General features: G+C 48.3%; 2 protein-coding genes across 3 annotated transcripts in view; one reads left to right on the plus strand and one right to left on the minus strand.

Moving 5' to 3' along the window:
• Positions 1 to 1,649: 1,649 nt before the first annotated feature.
• SPATA12 (spermatogenesis associated 12) lies at positions 1,650 to 2,483 on the plus strand. Its single transcript, XM_030296106.1, is given in 4 exon segments — positions 1,650 to 1,765; positions 1,767 to 1,921; positions 1,924 to 1,998; positions 2,359 to 2,483. Coding segments are annotated over 4 exon segments (471 nt in total).
• A 16,998-nt stretch (positions 2,484 to 19,481) lies between these two features.
• Positions 19,482 to 23,259, minus strand: part of IL17RD (interleukin 17 receptor D) — a 67,149-nt gene continuing 63,371 nt past the window's right edge. For both annotated transcript variants that reach the window (XM_030307062.1, XM_030307061.1), the window contains exon 13: positions 19,482 to 22,796. In XM_030307062.1, coding sequence (XP_030162922.1) covers positions 22,684 to 22,796 — 113 coding nt within the window. In that variant the 3' untranslated portion in view covers positions 19,482 to 22,683. The remainder of the gene's footprint in view (positions 22,797 to 23,259) is intronic.

Genomic DNA, 23,259 nt, shown 5'->3' on the forward strand with positions numbered 1-23,259 from the left:
GATGGACAGTAACAAGTGTTGATGAGGATGTGGAGTAATCAGAACCCTCAAACACTACTAGTGGGATTGCAAAATGGTGCTGCCATTTTGGAAAACAGTTTGGCAGTCCTCCAAAATGTAAACATAGAGTTACCATATGACCCGCAATCCCACTGGAGGTATATACCCAAGAGAACTGAAAACATATGTCCATACAAACTTGTACTCTCCTCTCTTGGTGGGGGGGTGTGAAAAGAGAGGAAATGCATATGAACAGAGAAAGTGCTCTTGGACATGTGGTCAAATGAGGTAAATCTCATTGGAGAACAATACATATAAAATGAGCCCATTATGTTGGTTTTTAAAGATATGCACAGGTACACACACCTGTACATCAAAACATAAGAAAAATATACAGTCAGCTGACAATAAATGTTCTCTCTGGAAGCAAGCCAGGGATGGGGGAGGCACAATTTAATTTTTTACTCTACAATTTCTGATTTGTTTGCATTTGTATATGTAAAGAATATAACCAGCCTTTCTTGTACAAAAGAGCATTTCTTTTTCTAGTCAAAGGGGAAGGAAAGAGGGAAAAGGCCATTGGAGCTGGGCAGTGTGGGAGATTCTGAACGTGGATAAGAGTGAAAGAGCACTCCCAGTAGTAGGAACAGTGGATGCAAAGCTGTTAACGTTGAAAAGCCTCTGGGGTATTTGGGGGGCTGTTGGGTTCAGCTCCATTGGAGGGTCTAGCAGGTGACCTGGAATGGGGTGTGGTGACGATACACCAGAACAGTCCATTGAAGCAGCCAGGTTCTGAGGGTCATGGGTACATGGAAGCCACCACTGTAGGGGGAGGCCTGGGAGAGACCACAGGAGGGGAGGGCATCTCATGGCATTTCACACCTGACCTCTGTCTCACAATAAATTTACCCTCAACTCCACTATCCGGATCTGGCTCCTAATATAATTGTCTCCAGAAAGGATAGCACCTGTCCCTGCTGAGGTCCCCAAATCTGAATGAAGAACTCTCTGTGTGTTTGAGCAAACCTTTCAGAGCACAAAGTAGTGACGGAGTGATGTGTGTCCGTTTTAGGTCACCAGATAATGACCACAGCCAGCCCTTCCTATACAGAGGCTGTGATAGGAATATGCTCTCTGCACATATCTTCTCATTTAATCCCCACAGCAAACCCATAAGGTACAGCCAACCACTGTCCCCATTCACAGAGGAGGAAACCAAGGCTTGCAGAGGTTAGGCACCTTGCCTGAGGTCACTTTGCTACTAGTGCAATGCTGGAGCTGAGACTGGAACACAGGACCCCGACCATCACCTCCACCACCTCCGGACATGTCAATTTGCCTTCAAGTCGGCCACTGCCCTGCATCACCACCCCAGCTTCCAGGAAAATAGTAAGCTCAGAATTGAAGATGAATTCAGGGCTTGGGGTTCTACCAGCAGGAGCAGCAAACCCCAACCTATAAGGTTATCATATGGTAGGTGGAAGTAGAGGTGGCAGATTGGACAAAGAACTAAGCTGGACTGTTAAATAACTAGTTTGATCTTTAGCTAGCTGAGCCACACAAGGCACCAAACTGCCTCCTTTGTCTTTCAACTCCGGCCAAGGACCCCAGCCTCTCTTTCTGGAGCACTCAGCTTTGACTTGGGTCCCATGTCCAGCTCTGTCCTGACTTGCGGGTCCACTTTAGAAAAGTCAGGAGACTCCTGGGGAAATAAGGCAATGGCCTCCTCCAGTCTCATTGCTCCGTGGCCACCAGAGACCCTGGGAATCCACTTAACACCCCAACAAATCCTCACCATGCCAGAGACTGGGCGGTTGGCCGGGAGCAGCCTTTGCAATCCCAGAGCTGACATTCCGCAGTGCTGTGCACCAAAGCGAGGCCTGTCAGTGATATTTAAAAGCATCTCTCTCTCTTGACATCACTGAATCAATCTTCTGGGAAGATCCCCCTCATCTCCACCTTCCCTGATACAACTGAACAGAGTTCAAGAAAGACACAGTTGGCAATGGGGCGCCTGGGTGGCTCAGTCCGACTTGAGCATCCGACTTCAGCTCAGGTCACAATCTCATGGTTCGTGAGTTCGAGCCCCGCGTCAGGCTCTGGGCTGATGGCTCAGAGCCTGGAGCCTGCTTCTGATTCTGTGTCTCCCTCTCTCTCTGCCCCTCCCCCATTCACGCTCTGTCTCTCTCTGTCTCAAAAATAAACAAACATTAAAAAATAAATAAATAAATAAAAAGAAAGACACAGTTGGCAAGTTATTCCACTTCCCACCTTGCTTTCTTGGTCAGGAAGATGGGGATGCTAAGAGGGCATGTGCCACAGGACAGTTTTAGATAATACATGAGGATGTCAGTGTAGAGCCCAATAGCACAAGGCACGGCCTTTCACATCAACTGGCATTTACTGAGCACTGGTATGTCAGTTCCTTTTCCACAGAATACTCACAGAAAACATATGTGCACACATGCTGCCATAACCAATGAGGATCTGGCATCATCTGAGAGCTGGTACCTCTTTATCTGGACCTTTGCACATGCTCTTCCCTCTTCCTTCCATCCCCCACCCCCCACCACTCCCCAAGAGAAGTGACTTGTAGCCATCCCTTTCTTTTCTTAAATATCACTTTTTCCAAGAACCCTCCCTGTCATACCTCCTTTATGCTTTGTTAAATAACATCAAATGACCAACCAATCAACCACTCAATGGGGAGAATGGGAAGCATACATCTCCTGGTCTATGATCCTATACATTTTCATCACTTCGTTTTTTTCCATCAAAGCTTTGCTAAGTAACTACTTTCCTTCTAGATGGTTCCCTGTAGGTGATGAGATGTTTGTAACCAAATGGCACAAAAGAGGAGGCAGTCCATGGCGAGGGCAGGTGAAATGAAGCAAGTCTTAGTACGTGTAGGTTTGTACTTCTAGCAGTGCCCCCCAAGGCTTATACTCGTCGCCCAGGTGGCAGTTTCAGGAAACACCATTACTCCAGGTGCCTCTGGAAAGGAAGGCACAAGCCTTCTGGTCAACCATGAGAGCACACAGTGTTGAGATCTTACTCCAGCCACCTGCTAGGATCTGGGGAGGAGGTGATGGAGGTTCTGCCCACAATGTCTCATTTCCCCTCCCCCTTCCCCAGTGAGACAGACCATGTCCAGGGCTCAAGAGCTGACTGGCCAAGCCAGGAATTCAACCACAACCTTGGGGTCCACACGCATAGAATTGTCTTCCCCCAGATAGCCACACCCCACATTCATCTAGGTTTCTGTTTGAATTGCTTCCTCAGAGAAACCATCCCTGACCTAAACCAGTGCTGCCTCCACCCCACTCACTCTGGGTGAGTGGATCCCATCCAGCTTCATCTTGTTTATTACACTGACCACACTCCCTGATATCATATTATAGACCTAGTTGTTGACTGTCCATCTCTGCCCACGGGATGTAACACCATAATGGAGGAACACTGCCAGTCTTGACTGCTCTGTGGCCAGTCTCCAAGCCCTACCTCCATAAATGGTTCTTGAATAAATGGAGTGAATGAGCTGAGCTAAGGGGATAAGGCACATGTGCAGATAGGATTCCAAATAACTATAATCTTCGATCTTTTTTTTACAAAAAAGTGTACCCATTTTCATAACTGAATGAACAGTTTTCACTACAGTGAAGAAGAAGGCAAAGCTTATCTCCAAACCTCTCCACAGAAGACCCCACTCCACCCACCACACCGGCGATCGCCCACGCAGGAATGTGCATTAATTAGAATCATATATACAAGCGTTTCATTGTCACTCAAGTTTCAACCTGTGCAAAGTGCAAAGTGATATGAATCAGACAATATTTGTACACACCACTAAGATAATGCATCCAAGGATTAATTTTTTTAATTAATTAAACCTGGCTGGCTTGGTCAGAAGAGCGTGTGACTCTTGATCTCTGGGTTGTGAGTTTGAGGCCCATGTTGGGCGTACAGCCTACTTAAGAAAAACAAAACAAAAAAAAGCTCTTACTCACCTCACTTCACTCAGGGGATGCTCATTCATTCTGTCACTAAGGAACATTTATAAAGCATCTACTGTGTGTCAGGGGCCAGAGTTCAGTGGTAAAGAGGGCAATACCTCTACGCTCTTGGAGTCTGCATTCTCCTGTGTGGAGGCAGACAATAAACCCGTAAATAGATACATGACTATGAACATTTCAGGTACGCTCCATGAATAAAATACAATGGGAGAATGTGATAAATACTGATGGGGGAGGGGCTGCTTTGAACAGAGTGGTCAAGGAAACCATCTCTATAGAGAAGACATCCAAGCTAAAGGACAAGATACTGCCGGACATGAGAAGAGTGGTAGAAGAGTGTGCTCCACAACAGGAAGAGCATGTGCAAAGGCCCTGAGGAGTCTCCTGACAACTTGAAATCAAATTTTATGAACTGCATCCCATCCTAACAGCCCCACGACAGGCCAACAATCTCTGCTCCCTCAGCTTGCCTTCTCCTTTCCCCAATTGACTTCTTTATCAGATTTTCTCAAGTCAAGGCAGACTTGAAGTTTCCACTGGAAAGTGTGCCCTGAGTAAGGGCACAAAGGAACACGTGTACACTTCTACCTCTAGGAGACACAGGTAATGTTGACATCTTGACACCATAAGAACTTGGGCCTGCTCCTGTACAAGAGGTAAGAATGTCCCCACCAGCAATTCAGGATCCCCTTTTGTGGGGTGCAGGCTTTTTGCAGAAAATGATGAAGAGAGAACTCTCTGGAAAAATACACACCTGTGCTCCAAGCATCTCATGTATGTGTCAGAAGATTCCTGGAGCCCCAGGCTCAGGACTCCCATCTGTGGTTACTACCACCAAAGATGCTGAACTGGTGCAGGCTCCACTGGAGGGACAATCTGCTAGAGGTTAGTGAGTGGAGGGGAGGGGACAAGAGCAGGTCTTTGGGCCCCTAACTACACTCCCACACTCACAGAGATGAGACAGTATCAGCCTATCAGGGGGCCTGAGAACTGAAGGAATTCCCATGGAACCTTATTCACTCCCCCTCAGTGAGGCAAATATCCAGTCACACTTTAGAGCTTCCAGAGAAGGTCTGAGACCCCATTTCTCAGCAGTGTCCTTGACAAAGGTCATCTCTAATCTCGTATTCTGAGACACATTTTGCAAAAGGCTGCTTAACCATAGGAAACATTACTGCAAAGCCCAAGGATTTTGCGGCCCAAAACAACTAAAGCGAGTAGAGCTTACCTTGATACAAGGCATAATTCTAAGAACTTTCACCTCACACAACACTTTAGCATTTGTACTATTATCCTTTTACAGATGAGAAAACTAAGGCACAGATGGGTGAAGTAACTTGCCTGAGACTATACAGCTAAGACAGAGACACAGAAAAGCTTTCCGCTTCCACACCCGAACCAAGAAAAAACACAGTTATACCTTGTGTTGTGCCTGAAATGCTGTAAAATAAGTTTCTGCGGGTGCGTCCAGGACAACTACCGTTTGGCAGTTCTCACATCTTTGCCCAGGGCTGGAAGCAAGCCGGGTTCAGGCATTAAAGGGGGAAAGAGTCCTCTAGGAACAAGTCGCTCTGTTTCAGCACTGTTCAAGCCCATGTTGAGGCTGACAGTGCAAAGCGCAGCTCTACCCCGTGGCAAAGCCCAAAGGCATCCAGTTCCACCGGGCTCGGCCAACTTCCACACTCAGAAAATGCTCACCGGCCTCTGGCTATGAGGCACCGAGATTCACCCTAACCCCCTGGGGTCCGCCTCCCTCCCCTCTACCTCACGGTCCTCTGGCCGCGCTATTTAAAAGATGCAGCCGCCAGCACACGGGCCGGGCGGTCCCGGAACCGCGGCCGCCGCCCTGCGCGTCCAGAGCCGCGTCCCTCGCGGCGAAGTGACCGGCAGCCCCACGAGCCACTACCAGCAGCGCCCGACGCGACGCTGACCGGTAGGCGACCCACCTAGGCTGGGGAAGACACCAAGGAAAAGGACAGGTGGCGCCTCCCTCCCCGGAAGTGGCTCTGGGAACGTTCGCCTAAGAGCTCCCAGCACCAAAGTCAGGGTCTCCGGCGCGAGCGGCCGCCGGTCCGGAGTGGCGGTGGCGCTGCCTACCTGCGCCGCGCCCAGGCACCCGAGTTGCGCTCCGAGTGCGCCGGGACCAGACAGCGCGCCGAGTCCGCTTCGGGCACCGGGACGGGTGGGGGCGACCCGGAGGTGGGGGGTGGGGGTCCAGCTCGGGGTTGTGGGTTAAGGCAGGGGAGGAGCCAGCCCCGGGAAGTGCCCGCTCCCGGGCGCCTAGCAGGGGTGTCCAGCCAGGGAGGGTCTAGCGGAGGGGCGGGGTTCGCGGCCAGCCGCCCTCACTCACCTCGGTGCTCAGCGCTGGCCCAGAGGAGCGGGAGAGCGCACCGCGGCGACCGCGGCGGTGGCGGCTGCTGCGGGGGCCGCTCCCCCGGGCGGGGCGGGGCCGGGGGCGGGGAGCCCGGGCCGGCCACGTGGGCGGGAGGCGGGCGGGGGACCCCCTCTGGCGCCGGAGCCGGGTGGCGCGGGACCCGGACGCAGTCACGCCCGGCTGCTGCTCGGCACTCCCCCTCCGCTAGCCCCGCCGGGGTCCCTGAGAAGACTGTGGAGGGATCTGGGCCCTGAGGCATTTCCCCCCCCCCCCGCCACCTAATCCAGACCCTGAAGGAGAGAATTTACAGCGTCGGGGAAGGGGTGTGCCTCCCGGCCCCAGCTCTTGCGGTGAAGGCGCTGCGGACAGCCCAGGGTAGACACGGGGTTAAGTATCGGAGCAGGAGGGGACTGTGGCGACTTAGGGGGCTGCCCCTGATGGCGAGGGCCGGAGCCTGTGCGTGGAGCCCCACCCCGCTGCTAGGCTGACCTGGGGCGCGTCGGGTCTTGTCCAAGCCTCCCTTTCCTGGGCTGTGAGGGTCAGCATGAGGACGAGCCAGAGCTGCGCGAATCCCCGCACCACCAAACCCTCAGGAATCGCGGGGTTTGTGGGCGGGTGCTGAGCCAGAAAGAGCAGCAGCCTGCAGTGGCCTGGGTCGCCGTGCGGAAATAGACGTGGGAATCCAACTGAAACTATTTTCTGCATTCATTCATTCATTCATTCAGTAGATCACCGCCTGCGGCCCTCAGGATCCCATACAATCAGAAATATAAAGAATGGGGGCGCCTGGGTGTCTCAGCTGGTTAAGCGCCAGCTTCTCGGTTTGGGCTGAGGTCATGATCTCACGGTTTGTGAGTTCGAGCTCCGCTGGCTGAGCGGACAGCCCCTCCGCCCCCGCCCCCTCCCGGCGCATGCTCGTTCTCTCTCTCTGTCTGTCTCTCAAAATAAATGGGGCGGGGGGGGGGGGGAAGAGATACAAAGACTGCCCTACAGGGATGCCTGGGTGGCTCATTTGCTTGAGTGTCCAGTTCGTTATTTCATCTCAGGTCTGTGATCCCAGGGTCTTGGGATGGAGCCCTGTGTCCAGTTCCAAGCTGAGCGTGGAGCTTGCTTAAGGCTGGCTCACTCTCTCTCCCTCTGCCCCTCTCCCCTACTTGTTTCTCTCTCTCTCTCTCTCTCTCCCTCTCTCTCTCTCTCTCTCTCGTTAAAAAAAAAAAAAAAAGCCATACACTGTATGGCTCTTATAAAAGTAAACCATCGTGATAAAAATCGAAAATTCATTAGTTGCTCTCATAATCCAGGTGTGCCTTTTAAGTGCTTGATCTATTTTAACATTCACAACAGCCTCGTGAGGTATAAGAGTGGTGTGGGCCCACTTCTCAGATGAAGAAACTGAAAAAGTGAAGCCAGCCCCCAGGTCAGAGAAAAGAGGGTCAGCCCAAGAATTATGGCTCTTGCCAGACTGACCTTCTGTTAAATGGCAAGAACAGCCTCTGAGTGGACCCCTTCGGTCTCTAACCACCACCCCCTCATTCACAGGAAGAGGGGGCTGGTGAAGGCTCGCTGGGAGGCACCTGTCCTGACAGCAGCCTCTGGGAAGCCGGCCTCACAGCCCAGACCCCCAGGCCCCACGGGAGGTGTTCAGAACTGCTCTAGCAAAGCTGAGACTCTTCGCTGAAGCCCCTGTGTATTGTTGCAGGCACTCAGCCTCCTAGTGCTGGGTGGCCTCTTCCTGGCCGACAGCCTGCCTTTGGGACCAGAAACTAAGCATCTTGAGCAAACTAACTTTCATTTCAACAGCTGCAACTTCATTCCACTACAACTTTAAAGGGACTCCTTGACCCCAAGCCCAGTGCCTCATTACCCACCTGTTCCTTGTTCAAAGAACAGGTAGCCTGTGCAGTACTCCATTTCCAAGGGCAAAACCTATATCCAGATTCCTAGTCCTCAACCTATTCCCCCAAACCTCTTTTGTTATTCTCTCCTTTACCCCTTCCACACTGAAGAAGATCCCTACTACAACCAGCCTGTTTATAAAGTAATAATAAACAGCTTCCACTCCCCCATTAACCCAGCAGGAACTTCAGATGCACAAGCCAACACCTGGGGCTCTACTCAGGTAGCCTTATCAGAAATAAAAGTTTTATTTCCATTAGATTCCACTTAAGAATGATTTGAGTATCTGCTACATGCTACACACTGTGCTGGTCTCTGGGGAACAGTAGTGAATCTCAACAGGACAGAGTCCCTGACCCCATGGAGCTTGCAGGTGATGCAGGAACAGCCAGACCCTCACCAGGCAGATGGGGAGCAGGATGCGGGAAGAGACACACCTGAGGAAGAGCTGGCCCCGATTCAGGCATAGAAAGACTTCCTTAGGGAGGTGGGCCTCAGCTGACCCTTGACCAGGCAGGGAAACCAGCCGGGGAGGGCAGAACCAGAGATGCAGAAGCCCAGAGGTGGGAGAGCACAGGGCACACGTCTGTGAGGTCCGGGAGGAATGAGACTAGAGAGGCCTTGATAGCCAGGGTGAGACACCAGACCTTAACTGTTGAAAGGTGCAGGCATAAGTGATGAGGTCCCTCGGCTGCTGAGAAATGGTCCCATTGCTGCTGAATGTGACTTTCTCATGGGAAAGTCTCCTGTACACAGCAAAGGCAATGTGCATTGTTATTATTATTGCTAAAGGTAAACTCCTTGACTTCCTGTTTTATTATTCAGGGTCTCCAGAAGTCAGAACAGATCTGTAAGTAGGATATGTAGGCTAAAAGAAATCAATTTAGGGGTGCCTGTGTGGTTCAGTTGGTTAAGCGTCTGACTCTTGATCTCAACTCAGGTCTTGATCTCAGGGTTGTGAATTCAAGCCCTGTGCGGGGGCTCTGCTCTGGGCATGAAGCTACTTAAACACACACACACACACACACACACACACACACACACACACACACACACAAATCAACTTAATCCTACAAGGGCTTATATTCAGCATGCCATCCCCTCCCACCCACACCATGCTCGGCCCCGTGGAGGGGACAGGGGAAAGGACTTGGTTCCTAGACTCATGTTAGGACTCTTTGGAGGAACAGATGATACACCCAAAGGGAGTCCTTTGGTGTGGGGGTGGGGTGGGGGAGGGATGGCAAGAAATGTGGGTTTCTATCCACCAAGTTTTGAAACTGGCAGACAGGCCAGAAGACATTGATGATGAGCTGGTTTTTTCTCCTTGAAACAGTTCAGGAGGGCCTGTTCTTGAATTCAGCCCCATCTCCTCCAACTCTCCAAGACAGGATGAAATGGGGCCAGGGCAGTCACCTTACTAACTCATCAACTGGGAAAGCCGGGTGTCTGCAGGAGGCCCCCACATGGCCTGCAGAAAGGGCAGATGATGCGGTATCACTGATCCCAACTAACAAGCAATGGCAGGAAAAGGGCCAAGGTGAGGTGCCAGGTAGCACAGCTGAGGAAAGTGACCACATGTGAAGGCACCACCAAGGACAAGGGCAAGGATGACACATTTGAGACCACTCCCCCGTCCTCCTGGTGCCCACTCAGTACCACGGGGTACTGACTATTGTGTGCAACCTTACATTCAAAACCCTCTGATGAGGGGCTCCTGGGTGACTCAGTCGGTTGAGTATCCGACTTCGGCTCAGGTCATGATCTTATGGTTCATGGGTTCAAGCCCCTCATCAGGCTCCGAGCTGACAGCTCAGAGCCTGGAGCCTGCTTTTGATTCTGTCTCCCTCTCTCTCTGCCCCTCTCCTGCTCGTGCTCTGTCTCTCTCTCTTTCTCTCTCTGTCAAAAATAAATAAATATTAAAAAAAAAAAACCCTCTGATGATGTAACACCACTCATTGTAAAACAATGCAGAGGGACAGCCTGGCTGGCACAGTCAAAAAAGCGTGTTTACAGAGTATTGAAAATAAATAAATAAATAAATGAATAAATAAATAAATAAATAATTTTTTTTAAATGTAGAAAATACTGACAGGTTTAAAGAATAAGATAAAACCCACACACAAGCACACCACCTAGTGATAACCACTGTTAATTTGTGCCCTTTATTTTCGCTTAACCTACTGTGAGTCTTTCCCTTTGTCATGAAATACTCTTCTGCAATATGATTGTTAAGAGCCACTTGTACGAATGTGCCCTCTTCTTAGAATCAGTCTGACCAGTACTTGGTGTGCTTCTCATTTCTCAGTATCTGGGATAAGTAACACTTGCTAATGAAAACCCACACACAATAAATGTTGGCACACATATCTGGTTATTTCCTAAAGACAAACCTGTAAGTGGGGTCACAGGGAAAGACACTCAACTCTTCTGCAGGCAGCACTGTACAGACAGATGCCCTCTCCCTTTTGGTGGGGGAGGGGCGTTGTTGAAACATGGGGAGCATCCAGTTGAAGTGACACTAATCTGGTACAGTCCCCACCCAGGGGATGGGGATACCTGTGGAAGGATTAAGGTATTGGTCTTACTGTTCAGGCCTCGGCAATGCTCTGCAAGTGGCCACACCATTTCTTTCAAAACAGACCCCTTCTGTTCTCATAATCTTGGTTAAAGGAAAACCTGAGAAGCAAGCTTGAGCAGTGGCGTGGAAAGAGAGAGAGGGGCTTTGGAGTAGAAAACGCCCAAGTTCAAATCCAACCTGGGTCCTACCCTGGGGTAGAGCACATCACCTAAGCTCCAAAGTTCCATTAGGAGGATGTGATGTAGTCAGGCAATGGCATAATGCTTGACACAGTAGCAGCCATCCGACTCACAGGGGTGATTCTAATATGTACCATGTCACTGACTAATCTCATGTCTACAGGAATCTAAGTCCCACAGGGAGTGAAGCCCTGAGACAGTACAAGCCATTCAAATGACTCTCAGCTCTGGGGATCATGGTAATGGTAAATGAATAGTGACCTCATTTCAATTTGCAAAGAAAGGAATAAATGTTGTTCCTCCAGGAAACCTTTTAAAATTTACTAGTAACTGTTACTGCTTACTCTTGATGACATCAGAGACAAATGTTAATGGTTTTGAGCACCTGCTATGTGCCAGGCACCATGCTGCGCCCTCTACCTGCTTTATCCTTACAACAACCCCATAAGTCAGATGCATTTTTACCCCCATCCAACAGATGAGGAAACTGAAGACCAGAGAGATGAGGTGTCTTGCCCCAGTGACAATTGAGCGGTAGGGCTGGGGTCTCTAGCTGGTTCAAGAAATCGAATCTGAGCCCAACCCAGAAGGAAGGCCTACTGTAAATGACACAGCCCTCCCTCAAGGAGCAGCCATTCTTGTGGGCAAGAGGAACCATCACATAATCACACAAGCTGAGCTAAGTGCTCCTGAAGGCAAATGTCAGGACCTAGACCATAATGAACACTGGTCAGGGAAGGTTTGACAGCAAAGGAGGGATGGAAACAGAGAGAGAGTGTTCCAGGCAGAAGATACGGCATACACGAAGTTCCAAGGCAGGAACACATGAGTGAGGGATCTCAAAAAACACTGGGATGGCCCTGAAGAAAAAAGGAACACACAGAGAAGAGATTGGCAAGGGGCCAGATCAGAACATCAGAGGTCACTTCCAGGGCCACTGGCAGTTTCAAGCAGGAAGTGACCTCCTGATCAAGTAGCCATCTCTCATAGAGGTCATTGCCAGTCACTCTTGGAACTAAGACCTCCAAGACATAGGAATTTATGTCAGTTTCTAGCCCATCAGCCACCCCAGCCAGGCTGAGGCAGACATTTAAGGGATCCCTCTTTATAGCCACACAGCCCTTAACCTGCCCCAGGGGACCACCTCCCCACGGGCAGAGGGGAACTCACAGTGAGATCATGACCTGAGCCGAAGTTGGATGCTTAACCGACTGCCACCCAGGTGCCCCATTAAAGCTCCGTTTTAATCACAAGGATTCTCATCGTAACAATGAGAATAGACACATACACAGGTGCGTAGCGTCTGTAAGTACATCTAACTTCAGTGCAAAAACCAAAGGCAGGACGTGCCTGTGTTTGCATTCTGCTGCCAGGCGTGCCGGCCTTTCTTTGCTGTGAGGTCTCCTTCTCCGTGGCCTGGCCTTGCCCACACTGGTGGGAAGTGTCTATGATTTGTCTGAAAGCTGACACCCGCCCACTTCTTGGAATGTCTCTGACCAGCCAGAGGGGGCACCACCAGGCAGGACCAATCATCCTGGAGGACCACTTCTCTGTCTCTGTCCCCTCCAACTTTGTAAAGCAGAGAATTCCCTAATCTTTTCCTCATAGTCAGAGAAACAATCCCAGGGGTGCCTGGGTGGCTCAGTCAGCTAAGTGTCAAGACTCTCGATCTCATGATTTGTGAGGTCAAGCCCCACGTCTGGCTCTGCGGTGACAGAGCAGAACCTGCTTGGGATTCTCTCCCTCTCTGTGTTTCTCTCTCACTGTCCCTCCCTGACTCACACGCACACTCTCTCTCAAAATAAATAAATAAACTTAAAAAAAAAAGTTATCCTCCTTTAAGCAAGACCATTATATAAAAAATTATATTACCTAAAAGAAAAATCAATGTTATTTAAAAAGACAGAGAAAAGAAAAAAAAAAAGAAAAATTCCCAGCTTTTGTTCACATCTAGAGTGGGGCATGTCCATCTGCCTGGCACAGGGTCCTTGAAGCACCAAGTCCAGAAAAAAGTCTCTCTCTCAGGGCTGGCAGGTGACTAGGAAAAAAGGAGGCTGGTGAATGGAACATGAGCAGATCTGAGTTCACGGTCCGTTAGCACAGGCTACATACGTTCAATTATCAAGAAAACCAGCATTACTGTCCTAATTTAATTTTGCTAGGAACACATCCTTCCTCCCCAACTCCCATCCCTTCCTTCCTAGACCAGCATCAAAACAAACAGGCATGAACCCTGTCTCTTCTTTCAGGGGATAAGATGCTTTAACTCAGCACCTGACAAAGTCCCTGGGCTGAAGCTCCTATCAGCAGGTAACTGTCTCCCTCCCATCCCCATCTGACCCCCACAGAACCCAAGTCTTGCTCTTCCACAGACTGACTGATAAACCACTACTTACCAAGTGCCAGGCACTTCCAAGCATGACCACGGGTGCTTCATAAACCCCATCTCATTTCATCCTCACAATAGCCCCTATGCAGTGGGTATTAGTCCCAGCTTGCAGATGAAAAAAACAGGCTCAGAGCAATTAGGTGATTTGCCCACAGTCCCATATATAGAAAGAGACGGACTCAGAAGGGAAGGGATCGTGTGTGCATCTTGCCCATTACTGTGTTGCCAGTACACACTTTAGACTCTCAGATGAATGTTGTAAGAGCATTGTATCATCGGTAAATGTGACAGCTGGTGCAACATCCTCTCCAGAAAGAGCCCCGGGAGCCGAGCTCACTGATCTTGCATTACTTTCCCTTAATCCCAAAGACCCTATTTGAATTTTGTCTCATTGCAAAAGGTCTCACCTCAGGTTTGTGTCCTTCCCTCCTTCACTGCATCCTCTACCTTATTGTATTCTTGGACCACTTCTGATTTTGTTCCTGTGAACAGTGAGGGCAGGGTATGCTGGGGCTAGGGGTGGGAAACAGACATTTATTGAAGGCCCACTATGCCCAGGACAGCAAAGATATATTTTTATGTCTCCTTCCACCATCTGCTTAGCTTACTGTTAGTAGTCTCTTATTCAATTAAAGCAGATGAAATTCTAATTAAAGCCTGCAAGGGAAGCTGGTCTTTGCTACCTTTTTTTTTTTTTTTTTTAACGTTTATTTATTTTTGGGACAGAGAGAGACAGAGCATGAACGGGCGAGGGGCAGAGAGAGAGGGAGACACAGAATCGGAAACAGGCTCCAGGCTCCGAGCCATCAGCCCAGAGCCCGACGCGGGGCTCGAACTCACGGACCGCGAGATCGTGACCTTTTGCTACCTTTAAAGTTTGCATTTCTAAAACAAAGTAAAGCCAGTGTTGAGGCCCCACAGATGCTGGTGATTATAAGAACCCTAAACAGGAGCACCTGGCTGGCCCAGTCAGTAGAGCATGTTACTCTTGATCTTGGGGCTATGAGTTTGAGCCCCAAATTGGGTGCAGAGATTACTTTAAAACTAAAAAGAGGAAAAAGAAAAAAAAAACCCTATGCAGCTGTAAAAACAGGCTCTATTTTCTAACACTGTGGTAAAAATTAGGGTTTCTCTGCTGTCCAAAGAGGATTTTCCTCCTAATAGGTAAGAATTCACTTACTGCACCAACTGCCCAGTAAGATTCTTCCAATCAAGTCCTTTTAGATCTATTTGCTTAACCTGTGAAAGAAATCTACTCTCAATATTTGGATAAGGGAACCAAGCCACCATAACTTGGCACTCCAGGTCCTTCCTTCAGCCTATCGGCTATACAGAGGGACAGTTCAGCCTACTGGTTAGGGATGAGGATGCTTCAGTTCGATGTACAAATCTCTGAGCTGCCAATCCCTTGTCTGTGCTCTTGGCAAAGCTAACGGATTTCCTGACTTCAGCATCTCAAAAATGAGAGTGCTAACAGTACCTTGTATATTGGGTTGTGGTGAGGAAAGACACAAAGAGCACTCAGAGTGGGAACTAACATCCTGTGGTTGTCTGTCCTCACTTGCTGTCCCCACTAACGTTATGGGAAAGCACTCTACTGCCTTTGGCCACACGTACACTTGCAAGTCCTCCCCCACCTACCTGGGCGACCAGACCTTTACCAAGGGGACCTGTGAGCAGCCTCGGCAGGGTTTGCTGCAGCTCATATCCCAGCTCTGCTACTAGCTAGCTGTGAGATCAAGAGTAAGGGACAGCCTCTCCAAGCCTCTGTAAAATGGGGACAGTATGATTACCCATGTAGCAGAGTATCTGTGAAACTAAATGAGATGATGGCGTGTAAAGCATGTGGCGCTCAAAGGTTGGCTCTTAGAAATGTGGGGAAATGGCAGGGAGCATGGGAAAGAGGAAATGAATGGGGAAAAACATGCAGTCTCCTGGGTGAATATGAACAGGAAAACTGCAGGCTATGCCAAGCATCAGAGGCAAGAACATGGCTGAATTTCCACCTCAGCAGTGCTTCGCTCAGAGCGGTTTTTTGTTTTGTTTTTTAACAGTCCTGCGGGGAAGGGCAGGGGGAAGAACCAGCGGACAAGGAAAACCCAATGTTCCCAAGACCCAACTCGTCCACCATATTCTTTTCAGACAATGGCCAGGAGGCTTGTATCCTGTGTCCCTGCTGTTTCTTACCACTTGTTGTCCTGTCCTGGATACCTGTCATTTCTGAGCACTATGTGCCAGAGTAAGCACTTCACATTCACCATCCTGAGGGAGGGCCTTTGGCCCATTCTAGAGATGAGAAACTGAGGCCCAGAAGTGCAGCCACAGGGTCACGGTGGCAGAAACAGAGCTGGGAACTCACCCCAAAGTTGATGGGCACCAAGAAGTTAACTCACAGAGTGCTGGCACACAGGAGGTGGGATAATGTCTATAGGAAGAAATAAAAAGGCACTTCTTTGTCTTATTGGATGGCAGGAAGTTTGTGGCTCCCACATTTCAGTGGCTCTTTTCAAATTTCTGAAAAGAAAGCCCATTTGTTCTGACAGTCAAATTTCTCCTTGATAGGAGCATCCCTGCTCCTGACTCCACACAGGCAACACATCACTGCCCACCGGAGGGCAAGGCAAACAGCCACGGCAGCAGGTTTCATGTGCAAGAAAGACATACTGGCTACCCTCACCTCCTCACCCTGGATATTCTTCCTCCTTCCCAGAGGCAGAGCCCTCGGAAAGCTGTGCTAGGAACCCAGCTACTCGGGAAACAGGAAAGAGGATCTAGAATCATGAACCACTGCAATCTTAAAACATTTTATTTGATGCAGAAATCCTAAGGTACAAAAACATTTTGCAAATGTCAGCTGTGACCTACTGTCACCTATTTACAGTTATGTACAAATCAGATAAGACATTGTTTTCAATGTAAAAATATAGCACACTGCTACAGTCCTGCTATTCCACCAAACCCCACAAAGGACAAACTTAAAGATGAAACAAAGACAATGGCAACAACCCCCATGTTCCAATGTTCCACAGGCTTTCCCCCCCTAGATTGTAGTCACAGGGAGCTTCTGAAGTGAAAAAAAAAAAATAGTAAAAATAGAAGTTACCTACTCTCTAAATGAACATGTGGTTTTTACAAAAGTTTTTGCTTTGTCCAGACTCACCATGGTTTTTCTTGAGAGAAAAAACACAAGTTTTACATAACAATTACACATTAAGTGTAATAACCCAAAGGAATTTGTCTAACAGATGAGCAGCCAACTTTGTCTACAGCATGTACAAATAGAAGAATGCTTCTTTGAATATTCTCCACTGACATTTTATTTGATACAAATGTCAGAGATGCAGTCATAATAGTTTGCTTTTCTCAGACTTCTGATTGTGCAAAACACAGTGCTAGGTCATTTCAGAGCCATGGCCCCAGCCCTTCAGAACACAGGAAAGCTCCTGGAAGAGTCTGGTCCCTGCTGAACTTCAGGCAGGAAACAAAGAGCAGGAGGGGGGACAATTGGCCAAAATTCCCAAGAGGTTGTCCCTCACCTTCCTTACAAGTTAGCCCTTAGCAGCTGCTATCTTGCCGGTGATTAAGCTGAAGTCTGAACCATCTAATAATATTGAGTCATGAATTAAAGGCAAGGTCTAGAGGTATGTAAAATAGAATCCAAAATTGGGAGGGAGAGGTAGCTGCCACTCAGAAGGTAAGAGTTGGTCTTGAAGAGAATTTTGGCGCTCAGGAATGACATCAAACACATCAGGAATAAGCACCAAGTGTCTGACCAGAAGAGGGGAAAAGAAAAAACAATAGAAGACGATTGTTGGGAAGGAATGGATGGGGCGACCAAATAATCCTCAAAATGAATGCAGGCGATATACCATTTTTAAAAAGTGCCATTGTATTTGTAAGTAGTAAGAGAAGCTGGGCACACGAGAATTTCCCTGTAATCCCCATCCTGAGCTTGGCCGTCACAAGGCACCAAATGCGAAGAAGGCACCACATTCTGTTTCGGCAACCAAACAGAGTGTGAAGCTGGGAAACAGAAGAGCAGTGAAAATTATTAAGCCCTTGGAAAACAAGAGCTATGAAGAATGGTTTAAGTAGGTGGGATTATTTATCACTGAAATAAAAACACCAGGGGGATGACTTCACTGTGGTTTTCAAATACACGGAAGGTAACCAGCTGTTCTTTTTCCACTACATGCAGAACAAAAGAAGGCTGGTTTGAATTTCTGTAAGATGTACAAAGAACTATCTGATCAGCAGGGCAGGTTACAGAATTTCCCTCACTGAAAATCCAGAATCCCATCCATAGCCATATGTCTGAAATAATTCAGGCTCAGCCCTGGCTGACACCGGCAGGGGAGACATCCTAGATAATCCAAACTTTCTCCCAGCTCCAAAACTCTGAAATTGGAATCCAAGCTATTGGCTTACAGTCAGACTTCCTTTTGTTTATTTTCACCCTGAGCCTGGAAAGGAGGGGACACAGAAAGGATGACCCAACACCCCAGGAGGACTCCTAACTGATCTCTCGGTATCAGGAAAAGCTTTTGTCTGGATACTGTTTCACATCTCCAAAACACAGTCACTTCACAGATCATTTAAAACAGAAGACAATGCAAATACCTGGCTCTAGTGGACACTCGGGGATTCCCTGCCCCGCTCCCCACAACGCCTGCTTTTCTCATTAAGTCTTGGCCTAAGCTCAGAATTGCACATCATTTAAAAAATTATGAAGCCAAGAACTAAAACTATAAATAAGGCCCTTTAGGTTGTGGAGTTTAAATGAAAATTGTTCCAAGTGTTATGCTTTTTAAATTGGGGAACATAAATCTGATTTTGAAATTAGTAACTGGCCTGCCTTTCTCTTAAGGCACCACGAAACATAAAGAAGCCCTCAAACATTTCAAATACATTCACAATCGTATCAAACTACCTTGGGAGAGGCAAGGTGGGGAAGAAGCAATCCAGACACCAGCTGCATTTAGCAAGAGCATTTTCTGGTGGTACCAGACATCTGTAATTACCATGAACGCTTTTCATTTCAAATCTTACAAGGCAGAGATAGCAAACTGGCATCTAGTGGGCCAAATCAGGCCCACTCATGTGTTCTGTTGAATCTGAATTGAAAAAAGAAATCTCTTTTAATTTAGCTGCCAATACTTAAGAAAATTAGAAACTTTCCTATCAAATTCCAGATTCTCAGCTTCTCTTGAAAAATGGGAAGATCAGGAGACACCACATGGCCACAAATGGCTGGAGTAGCTGCCCTCCTATGGGTGGGACACGGAGCACTTCAGTTTGCCACACTCCCCACCGTGCCCTATGGTCTCTCTGACACTGAGAAGGTAGGTCATTGCCATTTATCACCACACTTCATTGATCTGTCGTCCTGGCCCGCTGCACTGGCACCTCCTAAAGGCACAGCATCCGCTAAATAAAAGCGGCAGTCTTCACCAACGATATGAAACAAGAAAGGCTAACAACCTTCACGCTGTTATTGTCCACATCTCTCCAATAAAGACACAAGGAAGGATTCCTCTCCCCTAAGAACCAAATTAGCATTGAGGCTATTGGGGACCATGGGGTTTTCTTTCGTAAGAGGAAGGTGTGTCGTTTCTTTTCTAGGAGTAAAATAGCTTTTTCTTCATTTGTTTCTTTTAAAAGATGCTCAACTCTGAAAAAAGGAAAAGTTCTGAAAATCATGTAACTCCACATTTTTGGAGGAACAGTCTTCCTGTTTATTTGTGCTTAAGTCAGGGAACCTGAGACTAGGGCTTGGCTAGAAAAAAAAACACCCCACATTTGCAGCTATGAAGTCGCAAGACTGAACTTTATCAACGTTTTTTATTTATTTTTGGGACAGAGAGAGACAGAGCATGAACGGGGGAGGGGCAGAGAGAGAGGGAGACACAGAATCGGAAACAGGCTCCAGGCTCTGAGCCATCAGCCCAGAGCCCGACGCGGGGCTCGAACTCCCGGACCGCGAGATCGTGACCTGGCTGAAGTCGGACGCCTAACCGACTGCGCCACCCAGGCGCCCCGCAAGACTGAACTTTAATATACAAACACGCACGACCTCAAATTATGACCCATTGATTCTGATGATGTCATAGTTGCTAAAGACATTTTTGAACTTCTGCTCTGGGACTGTCTTCAGTTATTACTAATGTGTTAACCAAAAATGGTCTCATGACTTTAAGGCCCCATCTCATTTTTGGTTCAAAATGCTATTACCCAACCTGAGGGCCTGGGCCTGGACCTGGACCTGAATGTCTTCTGATTCTCTCTGGAGATCAATGTGCCTCAAAGGCCCAGGATTTGGCCCTCTGGAGGATCCCCTGCAGGACGCTCTGTCCACTGTGTGGCTGGACTGGGTCTGTCCAGGTGGTTCTTGTTGCTTGTGGCCAACCTCTGGGAGAAAAACACACCTTTACCTGGGCTTCCACTTCCCCAATCCATCCCTGGACAAAGCTGACTATGTCAGATGCTAAGTCCTTTCTGTAGGGCACTAGGGAGTTAAGATGAACACCTAGCTCCCTACCTTCAACTACCTTCAAGATTTGCTTACCTGGGTCCTTGGACCTACTCCAGGTGTCCTGCCCAGAGAACACCAGCTAACTTAGCTACACAAGCCTCTTATTCTCAGGACCAAGGCTTTTTATTGAGATCATCCTTATATTCTAATTCTTATTTCCCCAATTTCAAGAAGCCTGTGATTCAGTAGAACCTTTATCTGAATTCTGTGTTATCATTTCCATTGCCTGGAACAATGTATCAGTCAAAAACTGCAGGTCTGCTTAAAACAGATGTTTTGCCTTAATCTACAAGGCAACTGTTCTCATTCCCAGCAGAAGATGGGGAGGTTTAAAAAAAAAAAAAAAAAAAGTGAAACTAGTAAGGCAAAACCAGGAAGTTGGGACATCTCAACACTGTGGTTTTGCTACTTGGTATGTTAGAGTCTGCTTGTGTTGAACATAAGAAACATTAGTATTTGAAAATAAGTATCCAAACCATAAATCCAAATGAAAAGTTTACCTGATTTTTGGTCTAGCACATTTTTTCCCTTGCATTTTCACAAGAAGGAAGTTCATTCAGCAAGCTCTCTGCCCACATGCATGGAGCTCAGTTGATGCTCCCCACCCCCTGCCAGTCCTCCGTGCTGTTCCTGGGGTCGCTTTCTCAGAGATGCCTCATTTTCTGTGCAAAGCTGAATATCTAACCTAAAAGTAGCTCCTCGGGGTTCCTTTGGAGCACGTACCATTTCTTGGCTTCAATCTCTCTTGATACTGTTCCAGAGTGAATTTTCATGTTAGCAAGTTTGGACTGACCAATCTCCCTTGCAGAACGTATCCTGACGGTGGAAGGGCAGGGCAGGCATATGTGGGCAGGAGCTCTGCACTTGTCCCAGACTCTCCAGTATCATGGAACATCTCTTCTCCAACCGGATGCCTGGTTCTGTGGGGGAGGTGGTTGTGAGGCTCACTTGTCTCCCCTGCAGAGCAGCTGCAGGAAACTCGATGCCAGAGAACAGACAAACACGTTCTTCCCCCAAGAAGCCGTCAGCTGCCTTTACAGAGCATGGAGTGTGGCATTTGCATCAAAAATACACACAAACCTCTTCTTTGCAGCAAGGCTGCAAACCTTCCCTTCTCACCTGCTGAGCATGTGCTTGGATGGAAAGTCCTGCCTCATTCTACCTCCCAACCCCTCCTTGAGACATTCCTCAGTGTCTCCCTTAATATTGGTCCTACCTGCTAAAGGAGTAAAACCCAGGGTCCCCTGTGTAGTGCTGAGTAAAAGCAGGGTGCCCGAAGCCAACAGCACCCACGGAAAGGGTGGAGAAAGATGCTCACAACCCCTCAAGGACACAGGGAGAAGGGATTCCACAAAGACATCATCACACACATGCTAATAGACAAGCAGGATTTGAACAACTGTTTTCCCTTCGGAAGGAGAAATTCTGTAGAAACTTCATTCATTAAAAACAGAACGTTTACTTTTCCTTTTTTAAAGCAAATTCTTTCCTCCTAAACTCTAAATACCTATTTTTGGTAGGAGCACAAGAGACCAATCTTTCACTGGGTAAATACAACAGAAACACACAGCAAAACACGATTCACAGGCTGAGTTGTGGGGGGAGTACTTTGAGATTCAAGAATTGAATGACTTCAGGTCTCATGTCTTCTTCAGATGATATTAGAAGAGCAAACTCATCTTTGTGACAGTCTCCCCTCCACCTTCTTAAAATGAGATTTATCATTAGTCAAAACCAGTTCAGCAGATTAAGTGGCTGCCACCTGCACATTGCCATATTTCAATGGATTCTGATCCCTGATATTCTGGACACAGCTTTAGATCAGAAGCCAAATGAAGCACGGACTCCGGCTTCCAGTAATCCAGCCCAGTTGGGTATTAGTCTTTTAAAAATAAACTTCCAGGCAGCAACATCTAAGACACTGCGCAGTAAATGTAACCCCGGGAAACTTGGTGGGCAGATCCCACCCCCACACGAAGCCTACTCAAACCAAGAGGCGGTCCTGTGTCCTGAGTTTTGCTGCTTTCTGGACATTGACCAACCTATGTCAGAAAGAATTGTCTAGATGGTCAGCCTGACCCTGCAGCCCCCACCTCAGTGTGCCATGGCACCCACGAACACATAAAGACTCGTATTATGAAAGGTGATACGATATACAGTCATTTCCTTGACCTTTGACTCAGAGCTTTTTTAACATCCAAGCCATTGTAAATTCTACACCCAAAACAGACAAGAACATCATCTGTAAGAACATGGATTCCAGATAGACTGGCACTTGATTTCTGTGGCTGTAATGGTACTAAAAGTGCTTCTTCCACAAAGCATTTCCAATCAAAGTAGCCAACAGCGAATGGGCAAAGTCGGAAGAGATAAATAAAATCTGAATGAGCAGTGCAGGTATTTTCCTGTTTCTCTGTGCATGTTTCCTCCCGACCTCCCAGAGTTGGCTCTAATCCAAGGTCTGACCTAATGTGACCAGCTGCCGTCAGACCTTGTGGACATGCCTTCCAGAGATCCATATGGTTTTAGAAAATTGGAGACTTTGCCAAGATATCAGGTAGAGGGATGGGGCAAGGAGAGCAAGTACTGGCCCGAATTTCACTCCAAATATCCTTGTAGGAGACCTCAGCTCCAAGCAGACTGCTCAACCAGAGAGAAGAGCTGGGGGACCAGAGAGAGGCAGCAGCTAAAGTGGCAATGCGTAGACTCTTCTGTTTTGTTACAAAGGGGCGACTGCGTGGAGTTCACCAGTGTAGCTGCAGCAACCAGGCTCTGCTCGGCACGCCCCAGAGGTGAGGAGCTTGGAAGGGAAGGCGGGAGGATCCTCCTCACCTAAGGAAAGAAGACAGGGCAGAGACACGTCATCGCACTTCACTGGGCTGGGGGCTAAGGCCAGAGTGTGGCTGCATCTGGGCTGGGACTATGGGCTTTACAAGCGAGGCAGGCATACCAACCAGCTCAAGACAGGGCACTCTCATCCTGGTGGCGGGCTCCCTTAGCCCAGGGTCAAGGGTTTGCATGCATGACTCCTGCTGGCCACAGGGACTGTAAGGAGCAGTCCCAGATGGCATCCTGCTGGCGCTCCCTTGGGAGGTAGGACTCTTCTACAGAGCCCTCCTACCTGGCCCTGTGCTGAGATATGATGGAGAGAACATCGTGTCCATCAACCCCTGGATCACAAGATGTGGCTTTCAAAGCACTGGCATTGGTGAGGGGTGGTGAACACCTCAAATCCCAACAAAGATACAGGTCCACAGCCCCTCATCCGATACCCCTGGGGCAAGCTGTCTTGGCA

Source organism: Lynx canadensis, chromosome A2 (genome assembly GCF_007474595.2).
Source record: "Lynx canadensis isolate LIC74 chromosome A2, mLynCan4.pri.v2, whole genome shotgun sequence".
NCBI classification, from domain to species: Eukaryota; Metazoa; Chordata; class Mammalia; order Carnivora; family Felidae; genus Lynx; species Lynx canadensis.